The 12,106-nt window shown below is 48.7% G+C and overlaps 1 protein-coding gene across 1 annotated transcript in view; it reads right to left on the reverse strand.

Moving 5' to 3' along the window:
• LOC125718209 (brain-specific angiogenesis inhibitor 1-associated protein 2-like) overlaps positions 1 to 12,106 on the reverse strand; it is a 47,763-nt gene that overhangs the window by 9,580 nt on the left and 26,077 nt on the right. Inside the window, 11 exon segments of the mRNA XM_048991871.1 lie at positions 75 to 103; positions 105 to 200; positions 202 to 278; positions 651 to 861; positions 2,094 to 2,153; positions 2,155 to 2,328; positions 3,382 to 3,393; positions 3,395 to 3,535; positions 9,894 to 10,031; positions 10,884 to 10,955; positions 11,688 to 11,749. Of these exon segments, the coding sequence (XP_048847828.1) occupies positions 75 to 103; positions 105 to 200; positions 202 to 278; positions 651 to 861; positions 2,094 to 2,153; positions 2,155 to 2,328; positions 3,382 to 3,393; positions 3,395 to 3,535; positions 9,894 to 10,031; positions 10,884 to 10,955; positions 11,688 to 11,749 (1,072 nt within the window).

Here is a 12,106-nt window from a genome sequence, read left to right on the forward strand (position 1 = left end):
TGTGAAACCGTTTGACGGTGTGGTACAGTGAGGAAGTTCACATGCTATTGGCCCCTTCCGGCCGGCACGCTCACATCTTGTTCTTCTCATTCTCGCCATAGTGCCCAGCCGTCCCGTGCCTCTGGAACCAGCAGCGTGATGATGTCACCCTCGGTGAAACTCAGCAGTGTGCGGTTATCTCCAGCGGTGTGGGAGAAGATGGGCCTGCACGCGAGTCCGGCCATTACGCTCCAGTCCTGCCGCCATTGAGCTGGACCTGGGCAGTGTCCTCGGCTCACCTGCAGGGGGCGACGAACACAACAGCACAGGCCACACTCAGGCATCCGCTTTAAAATGCATTTAAAACCCTATTTCAGAGAAGACTGCCTTTTACCTTACTTATACAGATCAAATCCTTCTCACTTTAATATGCAACTTGAACTTAGTCCGAAGAATCTGACACTGAAATGACCTACGTTTTATAGTTGGTATGAGATCAGAAGGCTGCAGGGGCCTGGAGCCTCAACCGTGGAGCGATAAGCAGCCTCTCTATCAGAGAGTTGGTCTTTGTAAAGAGATTTGACAGAATCGTTTTTTTTCCCCAGCTCTTGATGAGGAAAGAGTGGAAGGAACCAAATCTGGCTTTGTGGGGGGGGGGAGGGTGGGCTTACCCACGGAAGCCTTGCTCTTGGCGGGAGCCGGCTTGCGGACAGGCAGCGTGTTGGAGTACACGTCGCTGACCTGCCTCTGGGTCTGGGCTTGGGGCTGGGGGGAGGATGACCGTACCTGGCCCACTGGGCCCTCGGCCCAGTGCTGGTACTCATCCCCATGGACCCCCGTCGTGCCGTTCATCAGGGACATTCCGTCCGCTCCCAGCATCCTCTGGGATCGGACACACACAAGCGCAAAAACGGGCAATTTAGATTAAATTGAAAAAAATGACACGCATTCACAGGGCTGAGGCCACACCAGACTGGGACACCGACAATTTGCACACACAGCCCCCCCCCACCCCCCCCAAAAAAAAAAAAAAAAAAAAACTACAACTGTGTCATTGATTCCCCCCGGTGGCTTTAAAAATAGGTCTCTAGGCAGAAGACGTGATTTCCTAGAAGCTGGGGCAGGGTTAGCGAATGCTGCGTTGAGGTACACTATGCAAAATCTACAAATCTACGATATATAATCATTTAGCACGCTGAAAAGTGTGTCGAGTGTGTTCCGAGGTGCCCCTGTAATTAATACGCGGTGCTTAACGACTTCATTTACACTCGCAGCCTAGTAAACAGAGGAGGTGCTGTAAGGATGGCCGAGAAATCCCTGCATCCCGGCCCACACCCAGACCTGCCAGCCAAGGGGCGTGGGGGGGGGGGGGGTTCATTAAGCACACGGCAGGGAGGCTGCTTGCGTTTGCATTCCGGGATGGGGAGGGAGCTGCATTAATGAGGTTAGGGGTTTGGGAGGCGCACACCCACCCACCCGTGGCTCTGTCCCTCGTAAATGAAGCAGAAGAAGGCGGGTCTGTGGAAGCCGCATAGCGAAGGAGCAGCACAATCTGGACACTCTGTACCGAGATCCTGCTCTGGGAAGCGGACAGGGGGTGCTGAACGAGGGGGGAGTGCCGAGCCAAATTGTGAATAATCTAAACATACTTCCTCCGAAACTTAGCACTCCCTTTGCATGCAAAATAAAAGTTGCACCTGCGACAGCTGCACATCCAATGTTATAAAAGGGCCAACACTTTAGTACAAAATAAAAAAAAACACAAAAAAGTAGCTGTCAATGGCGCCCCCTGGGGGCGGAACTGAAGGAACTCTGGTCATTAAGAAAAGAGCTGAGGCCGGCTTCCTGTTTTGGCCTAGGGGGGGCCCTCAGGACAACACCTTCTGATTGGCCACATGGCGTGAGCTGCCCTTACCGAATAGGCTGGAAAATGAAGGGGGATGATAAAAAAAAAAAATTAATTAATCCATTTGTTTTTTTCCCGTGTTCCCCAGGGAACTGAAGGCTTACTGAGGCCAGTCCGGGTCTCCCTGCTCTATATATTTAGCGTGCATGACTCAAGGTTCATTGGGGTTTAAGGGGTAAGTCAGAGGGTAAGAGCCAGCAGGACTTGCCTGGGAGCTACCCATGAAGGCCGCCAGCTCGGGGGGCACCGGCAGCGGCTGGGGCCCGGGGGATGGGGTCTGAGATGACTAGATTGCTTTTGGAGGAGTGCACAGGGCTGGAGATGAGGCCGCCTCCGCGCGCGGTCAGCTGCTGGGCAAGGATGATGGCTCGCTCTGGGAGCTTGTTGGGGTCCGAGCAGGACTGCTGCCAGGTCGGGATCTTCTGGGTCAGGAGATCTTTGCCCTGGATGCAAGGAAAACCAAACATCCGCCCTAAGAACCACGGGAACCCATCTACAGTCACAATAACTGGGAAAACAATCACCTGTAATGATGCTCCAGGAAAGCTGGAGAGAAATCAATTAAACGGTTTAATTAGATTTTTATCAGATCGTTAATGACAGTTCCAGCACCAAGTTGTTAATTAAAACTCTTCATAAAGATGGTAGTGCTGGTAAGAGCTTAATAAGCTCTCTTTTCTGTGCAGGGGGTGTAGCGCGTTGCGGACCGTGGGTTTGAAAGGCCCCCACCCGTGCACAGCACGGCACGCCATGCCACCCAACGCCACCCAACGCCACGCGAAACACATACACATCAGACCTGCCTGGCTCCTCCCTCATCTTCTGTCCATCCATCCATCCATCCATCCATCCATCCATCCCCCCCTGCCCCCTCATTTTGAGTGAAGGATGCAGGGATACAGTACAATCTGTGGTCCACCCCCCCCCCCTCCATCTCATTTACCTCCTGTGTATGAGTCACCTAGACAACCGTTTGTCTCTGTCTCTCCCCCTACCCCCACTTCTTAGAGAGCACTTTAGCAGGATCAGACTGAACCCCTCCCACACGCGGTAGTTAGCAGCTGGACCTGACATTCTCCATGTGCCCACCCTGCTCTCTCCGAGCCCTTCTCTCTCTCTCGGGCATCAGGCTGTTCTGTCCAGAGAGAGAGACCGGGGCAGCCATTCTGGATCTCACACACACACACACACACACACACACACACACACACACACACAGAAATCCTTTCAGCACACATCACATGAATGTCACAGTGACTCAGCAATCTTATGACAGGCCGGCTGTAAATGAGTGACAGTAAATACAACGTTTGACTGTGCAATTGGTGGCTTGTTATGGTAAGTCGGATCAATGGCGCCGATACCCCGGCCAGCTTGAAAGGCATCTCATTGTCGTTCGCTTATCGAGTATCAAGAAGCTAAACGCCAGAAAATATTCGTGACTGAAGCTCCTTTGTGTCCCCCTCACCTGACCCCTGACCCCACGCCCCTCTCACCTTGCCATGGTAGGGCGTTGCTGTTCTTGGCCACGGCACACTGGCGATCCACTAAGAAGCAGTACCTCCTCCTCTCCTCTGAGAGCGCCGTCTTGTAGCTCTCGGCGATGTAGCTGTCAAGGTCGCTCTGCTTGCTGCCGATGGTCTCCACGTACTTGGGGAAAAAAAGGGATGTTCCTGAACAGGAGATGGCTGCAAATATTACATATATTTAAATGCACGTCTCATGCCTCTGACTTAGGGGCTTGGCTCTGCTGCAGTGAAGGGGTCTCCCATCAGTTTGCACAGTACTTCAGCTTTCTCTCTGCAAGTTACCCGTTTAACTTCTGTTCTTCTCTAATTAAGTCACACGCTTAAATTTGGAATGAATGAGTGTGTGCATGCACCCCGAGATGGACTGACATCACATCCAGAGTGCAACCTGCTCTGTTCCCCGTGCACTTTGGGACAATGGGGGCTGGATACATAAACGTTGTTGAGGACTAAACAATTATTAAATATTTTCACTTATGTATATGGGAACTGTATAATCATAATTCTCTAAACGTGCGGTATGTTTACCAATGAAGAGATTATTATAGTCCAGTTAATTGTTCATGAACTACAAATTAATTGAAGTACCGGAAAAATCCTTTTCTTTGGGTAAAACCTATTACCACGGCGATTCATTTCACAGCCGCAGACGTAACGGAGGCTAGATCAAGGCTCGTCTTCAGATAACGAGTTTGGCTGAATGCAATTTTGCATCAGAAGGATTGTATAATCAAGGGTCCTGGCGTCAGGAGAGGCTTAATCAAGAGCCTGCCCGGAATGGACCGGAAGACCATGGGATCCCCAAAGACTTTCATTTTTAATATTTCAGCGATTCGGGATATATTCTGCTTGGCCAGAGGAAGGGGATACAAGACAAATAAATGAGAAAAAAATGAATCAAACCGAAATCTGAACATGCTTTGACCGGCTTACTTTAAAATGGAACATTGTGACATCACCATTACAGTCACTGTGCAAATAGCGCTCTGCCTTTAATGCAAGAAATAGTATTTTATGCATTAATGACTCACACAGAAGACTCCTTGGAGATTACTGCCAAGTGGGGTCAAAACAGAGACGTGGAAGGGTTACTGAGGCATGCTGGGAAAGACTGGAGCAAACTGTCGTGTGGTAAATCTACAGCAGGGTTTCCCAATTCTGGTGCCGGAGGGCCAGATTGCAGCACAGTTTGCAAAATTACTCTGCTCAAAACACACCGTATTCAACTCAACAGCCAAATGGCAGGTTTAGTGGGTGTGTTTGTGCAGGGAAATCTGCAAAGTGTCGCACAGACTGGCCCTCTAGGACCGGAAGTGGGGATCCCTGATCTACAGTTTAATCACCGAAGTTGTAAATAGGTCCGCACGTTGGGTCTAGTCAGGTGACAGTTGGGCACACACTCAAACCTATCGCTAGGCAGTGGGCGTGTCCTCCGTGAAAAGGACACGCCCACCTGTAGCATGCAAAACCTCATCACCGGGCAGATGTTCGCTCTAAGTTGAAGCTGTGCCACCACAGGAACATCGATTTCCATGGCAACACGGTGCCTAATGATGGCGTCCCCTGAGCACAAGTGACAGGCTACATCAAGCACCAATCAACAATTCTGCCCCCCCCCCTGCCCCCACCAACGGGGCCTAATTTCTCTGAATAAATAATGAAAACATAACTCCAAATGCTGTAACATGGGGAATAAACCATAATCTTCCCTCTGTTCCTTCCCCGTTCTGGAAGGAGTTTGAGACATTAGGGTTGAGATGGCCAACAATGGTACCGACTAAGGTCTCCTTTTTTTTTGGGGGGTGGGTGACATTTGGGGTTGAACAGACTTTCTGGGGAGTTCCAGAAACCAAAGAGTTTTGTGACTCAATGTTGCTGTGGATCCGTGACTGCCAGCAGGGGTGTACACAGGTGGGAGGGGCTACAGGTCCCATCTGAAAGCTGATTGGCCCCTGGAGTTCCCCTTCCCCATCACTCACCGATTCAAACCTATCACTGACTAATAATATGGTTGGCCCCTCTACAGGGTTTAGCCCTCCCCCCCCCCCCAATAAATCCTAAAACCGTCCCTGGTTCCCAGATGGGATCCATGAGTCGCTTTATTGCTGCCTTTTTAGGTTATCACCTCCCACCCCCACTTGGAAAACACTGGGGGTGTCAGCTACGCCTGCGAGGTGTCGCACTGAACACAGGAACAGAACAGAAACAGCCAACGGACCAGACCAAACTGGCGACACCAAACCAGGGATTTTTTTCCACGGTGGGGGCATACGAGGGACCATAATTCATATAGAGGGGCCAAGCTTATTGGTGGCCAATGATACATTTGGAATCATTCAGTAACAGGGAGGGGGGCGCTTTGGCAGCCAATCAGCTTTCAGCTGCCTCCCCCCCCCCCCCCCCGCCCCCCCGTACACCCCTGCACCAAATGGACCGACTTGCATTTCCCCTCATATAAGCAGAACATAGGATCATGACCGGAAGTCTGAAGGCTACCCAGCAGACCCAACACTGCAGCAGTACCAAGCAGAGATGTGACAGTGTGCCCATGACTAGTCAGAATCTCCCAGATTGTGGACAGCAGGGGGCCAAGAATTCCGATGAATCAGCAGGATGACAGGGGACACAGGAGCTGGAACACAGTTTGTGCCGTCTCTCCCGCCGTCCTCGGCAGCAAGGGCGGGGCCTTGAGTCATCCGGCCCACCGCGAGGCCAGGCGAATAGGAGGGGCACTGGGTAACCGCGCCATTGGACGGTTAAGTCGCAGTAACACACGAATCCCGCCCACCTACACTGGTACCGGTCCAGGCTGCACTGTTCACCAGTGTCAGCTCTTTCGCAAGTTAGAGCAGTGCATCCTGTCTGTACGAGACACAGCGTTATGTGCGTGGGTGGGTGCCATTGCGGGAAGGAACCTACACACACACACACACACACACACACCACACACACACACACACACACGTTTGTATCTATACCCTGATGTCTTTATGGAAAGGCCTCCCACCCTCTGAATGCAGAAATGTTGTTTTCACCATTTCTCCCAGAACGAGTTCTGTTCTCGTCACGGTTTTTTTCCCCCCCTTTTCTCCCACAATGCACCTGTGCACATGCTTCAGAAGGTTCCTTCCCGTTCCAACAGTTTCTCTAGCAGCTCCGACAGCTGCAGTGGCGTTCAAACAATTCGGCCCCCATGCTTAAGGGAAGAGCTGGACTGGGAGTTTGCGGGATGTTGGGATGCAGTGTTTCTGTGTGTGTGAGTGAGTTGGGGGGGTGGGTTACTTTGTTTATTTGCATCGGCACTGTCAAGATAAACAAGCAGCTGTGAAGAGCTGTGCCATCATCCTCCATGCCTTAGAGCTACTATGGTGAAGATCATTAGAATTCAAGGAAAGGTTTTTTCCTAACGAATACCGTTTCAAAGACTGCTGTCAGGCCCCATTAGAGCAGTGATGGAAGAAAATGGCCGCAATTAGTTGCGTTAGGGGACTGGAAGAAACCAATGGAGGTAGTGAGAGAGATGGTTCGGACTGTACCACTCTCATAACTGTGACTGGCAAAGTAGAAAGATAGGCCTCCCTCATTAGAGATCCTTACAGGCTGTGCCACATCCTCTGTTTTCCCAGGGAAACTGCTGTCACCCCCCCCCCCCTTGAATGACTGCTTCCTCCCTGTTGTTTACAAGGTGACAAATGATTGCAAGCCTCTGCTTTAGCTCTCTAACCTCCTGGGCTCTGCTAGTGCTGTCGAAAGAAATGAGTTTCACTCCCCGTTGCCAGTGGCTCTGCTGCTCACACATCTGGGGCAAAGGAGGTGAGGGAAGCAGGGGATTTAATCCCCAGGACTCTGCTGCAAGACGGTCTGGGATGGAGAGGACAGTTCTGAACAAGGCATGACTGAGCACGCCATGTTCTATGACCAGGGCAGCAAGCCAATCATTGGGTGACACAATGTTGGAATATTTCTATGCAGGCTTCCCACTGCCTACCATTTTGATGGAATTAACATCCAAATCCATCCATCCATCCATCCTATATTCCCAATTGGCCCATGCAGGCTTACAAGGATCCGGAGCCTTCCACAGATGTTACAGCCATAAGGCAGGGGATTACCCAGGACGGGGTGCCGACCCATCACAGAACCCAAACCACTCCAAAATATGGAAATTTATGCAGCTCATGAAATTCATTTCATGAAAATCAGATTTTAGGGATGGTATTCTTTTGAGGGCTTTGCTAACTTGCGAGATTGGTGCAACACCTCCTGAAACGCGCACACAAACACACTACTGTACCCACATGCTCAGACTCCCTCCTTGACATGTACTCAGATTCACTCCCTGTACTATGGTTACAAACAGACATATCGGCTACGATGAGTAAGTGAGAACAGACATCTGATCACCGTGGAGACGCGTTCAGCCCATCCTGCATCACTCTCCCACAGCACATGGGCACACGCACCCACACGTGATGCAAACAAAACACACGCATGTTCTCACATTTCCTCACATACAACCACTAACAATAAAACCGATCGAATATCAAGGGAACAAAAAAGCGAGTCACAGTATATCGTAGCATGTCTCAAACGGAAATGCTCATACGCAGAACACAACCCATGATCTGTAATCGTCGCTGTCCGGCGAAAAGCGCGTATGTTCGGTAGAGATGTGCATAACTGTGGCCAACGTGACACACATTCCGATGCTTTGCCAACGATCCAATATATTAAAGATGCATATGAAGCAACTACTAATGCGACGCAGTGCGATTCCTTACGATTTGGTCCAACGCAACGCGATTGAACGACGCGCTTTTGCGATGCAAAAGAATATGATGAAATGCAATTCAATATGGAACAGAAACAGAGGGGGACAATAATTCTAAAACTAAAATGACTGGTCAAAAATTATTGTTATTTCTAAAAAAATACGGGCATGTATAATAATGCATACATTAATGAATTGTATTTTATCGATGTATGGATGTTAGAAACGATTGTAAATGTAAGTCACATTGTAAATCTTTATGCGGGTACACCAGTGAATCTTACCGTCCTTATTGTTCACTACTGTGAATTTTTACTATAGGTGGAATACCCCCATTATTCTCTATCTGCTGATAACGTCCAACATGTAATTAACCAAAGAAATCGCTCTCATTAGAAGAGCGTTGTGCAATGCTAAATGTACAGTATGACAGGACACGGTTATGTCCAAACCTTTGTACTGACTTCTTGGAAAATAGTGACTAGGGTGATTTGGCTGGAACAAACTGTACCCCATAGAATACTTTATTAAAAAAAAATCCATTTAAAACAAACTGTTCACTGACCCTGTGTAAAGGCACTTTTCTACTTCTGGTACTAAAGGTGTCTCATTATGTTTATTTTGTAAAGTAGTTCTTGAGATAATGCGTTTTTTTTTCCCCACGCTACCCAGAAAACAGATTTTTGGAGATGCGCGTTTTTCATTGGACAGTGATAAAATGTGCGTCACTGCTCAAAATTAACATGGGGCTTGGAAAGGTTATCTATGGGACATAACTGGATAGCTGATATCCATGAAGTCAGAATTCAGTTATAGGTATTTGTACTTCACTGCCTCAACTGACAACCAAAAACTATAAACCATAACTAGTTACAGTTGAGTGGAATACACTCCTTTCATAATTTTTTCCAGCCATTAAAATGTATAGGGAATTATGAGCAAAGAACTTAATTTTCAGCTAATATTAAAATTGCATCTGAATTACAGAGCCAAGCGAATGAGAACAGCTGTGAGAAGAACCGTGATCTGCGACTAGTCGGACTAATTGTAGATATTGCCAGATGAATAGCCATATTTGAAAATGCGTTTTCTTATTGGGAACTAAATTGCATTTACTCAGCTGCACCATCGGAAAGTATAAATATATATATGTCACTGTAGTTGTAATTACTATATATATGCAAAAATAATTATGGCTATTGAGTATTAAATGTCACAATGGGCAGATGTTCTTGGGTAATCCCACTGCAATCCCACTGCAGTGCCACTGCAATCCCACTGCAGTCACACACACACACACACACACACACACACACTTGATTTCAGCTGACTGAGGTGGTCCCTCATGTTTCATTATCTAGCACTTGTGACACGCCGCTAATCACTAGGTTCCAATTCATAAAAACCTTTGCACCAGCCCCCCACCCTCCACCCCAACCCCGATCACAGTCCTTGGACTGAGTCAGCAGGATGGGGGCTGAGGCGCTGTACCGGGGAAGCAAAGGCCCACATGAGTCACTGCGTGTTCTCCTTAAACACAAAAAGACTTCAGATCTATTGGTGGGCGGGACTTGCCGCGAGTTGTCAATCACTGCCTGCTGTCGGCCAACGGGAGGCGAAAGAGCGACCAATGGGAAGTGCCCGTCGGCTCCCAAGCTTCCAGATGGCTGGAAGTGGCGAAGGCCACCGCAGTTTCACCTCTGCTCACCTGAATCTCCTTGTCGCTATACTTGGACGGGTTCTTGCTCCCCTGGCTCTTCCTCCGCAGCTTCTTCAGCTCCCCCTGGCATTTCTCCAGGCTCTCACCTTTGCTCTTATGCTCCATCTGGTACTTCTTCAGCGCTGCCTGTGGGGGGGGGGGGGGGGGGGGGGGGGGGGGGGGGGGGGGGGGGACACTGGAGTAAGAGTTGCGGGACTTGAGGTGTACCCAGTGTCATTGTTGAGGGGGCTCCTGCTTTAAATCAGCCCTGTCTAGGGAGAATCCAAAAAATTATTCTGATTGCTGAAGCCCTGCAGATTGCTTTTGATCTGTAGAAGGGGAGGTCACATGACTGTCACATGACTGTCACATGACCCTGAGAGCAAACCTAATTTGATCCTCCTGACTGATGATTTGTTCACAACTTTCTCGGCATGAGCACCATTTTGCTGTGGCTCACTTCTTCCAGGGATATTAATCTTTTTCATGGATGCCTGGAGTAATCTAATATTTGTCTTCCCTCAGTCAGGCTGCACAGTTCTTTAATGTTAAACTTTAAAAATATGGATTGACTATTTAAAAAAAGAGATTTTTATGATGCTTGAATTAAATGAAAATTGCACTGATGTCAACTAGAATGCCGGGGATTTCAGTATAGTTCCACCAGTACCTCTGGCCAATCAAATGACAGGCTTTAAATAACAATGTTAATGATTGGCTTTTATCCTCCCACCTTATGTGTAGTTCTACTAGCACATCTGGCCAATCAAATGACAGGCATTAAATAAAGTTAATGATTGGCTTTTATCCTCCCACCGTATGTGCATTGAATAACATGGAACAGACATGGGCACGCCATGGTTCTGGTGGGCCAGGTGTTTGATCGTGGAAGATCAAAGGATCTGAGGGAGCCGGGAGATCACAGGGAAGTGGGCAAAAGCAGCCTGCTGTGGCATGGGCGTGGTTCATCAGTGAAATGGGAGGAGCCAAGTGACTCACGGTCAGGTAACGGGCATCCAGCTCCACCTTCTTTTCCAGCTCGGTCAGCAGCTCGTTGTGGAACGACTTCAGCTGGGGAACGACATCATGGAAAAACATGAGACTTAAAGATCTGAACACAAGCTCCCTCAGCTCAGAATCCCGAGCGTTACAATTCCATCTCGCTTTGATTCGTCATCAGGACCTGCTGCTTAACGGCTCCTACTAATTGCTCTTTAAATTAGCGCAAGTGTTAACAGCCTTTGAAGAGCCTTTTTAAAAGTCTTGCTTGGGTAAATATTTCTGCCAATGAGACGCACACATGAAGCGTTTAGTGTTACTGTGCTTGAACAGCATCAGAACTCAAAACAGATGTTGCTAAGATCAAAAGGCAGCGCATGGAATATGGCATACCTGAACCGTGACCGGAATCTTTCATCCATCCTTTAAAACTTCTAGGGCATTTATGGCACCTGTAACAGTAGTTTTGTGTCTAGACCTTGGCCGTCGTATGCCTGGTGATTTTAGTTCTTACGAGAAGTGCATCATCGCAGAATCGTGAGAATGTGATGGCCTGCTACTGCCTGTTGAAAAATCTCGCTTAATTTTTTAATATTCTGGCGCCGTTCATTATCGACTGAAAACACTTCCCAAAGGAGATGGCTCTGATTGGTCCAGACCGAGGCGGGTAGGCTGAGAACATTCCAGAGATTCATCTAGACATGTTCATTTTCCTGATGTCCTTTGTGTAAAGACAATGTCCGGAAGCCAATTCCCACGCCTCAACGACGAGCCCGTGGCGTGAGAATGCTTGGAGGCACCTACCATCTCCTCTAGCTGAACCTGGATCTGTCGATGAACTTCAGCCATCTGGAACAGCACGTCCCCTGCACAAGGGCGACAAATCGAGAAGGGAGAAATGAGGGAGTCAGGTACCGGGGAAGAAAGATGTGAAAGAAAGAAAGAGACAGCGTGAGGGAGAGCAGAGGAAGAGAAAGAGCATTGATGAAAACCCAAGGCCCTGCGAGAACTTCATCGTGCACAAAAAAAAACCATGCAGACACAGGACCACACGGAGGATGAGCAACCAGCAACAATGACGGATGGGAGAAGACCGGGGGGGGGGGGGGGGCATAGGGTGGAACACTGGTCATGACAAACAGAACCAATAAAAGACATTTATAAAACAGGAACCAAGACAAGAAACAGAATGGAAGAGGGAGGAACTACTCAGTTCTAGGAAG

The sequence above is a fragment of the Brienomyrus brachyistius genome, chromosome 22 (genome assembly GCF_023856365.1).
Source record: "Brienomyrus brachyistius isolate T26 chromosome 22, BBRACH_0.4, whole genome shotgun sequence".
In the NCBI taxonomy this organism is placed as follows: domain Eukaryota; kingdom Metazoa; phylum Chordata; class Actinopteri; order Osteoglossiformes; family Mormyridae; genus Brienomyrus; species Brienomyrus brachyistius.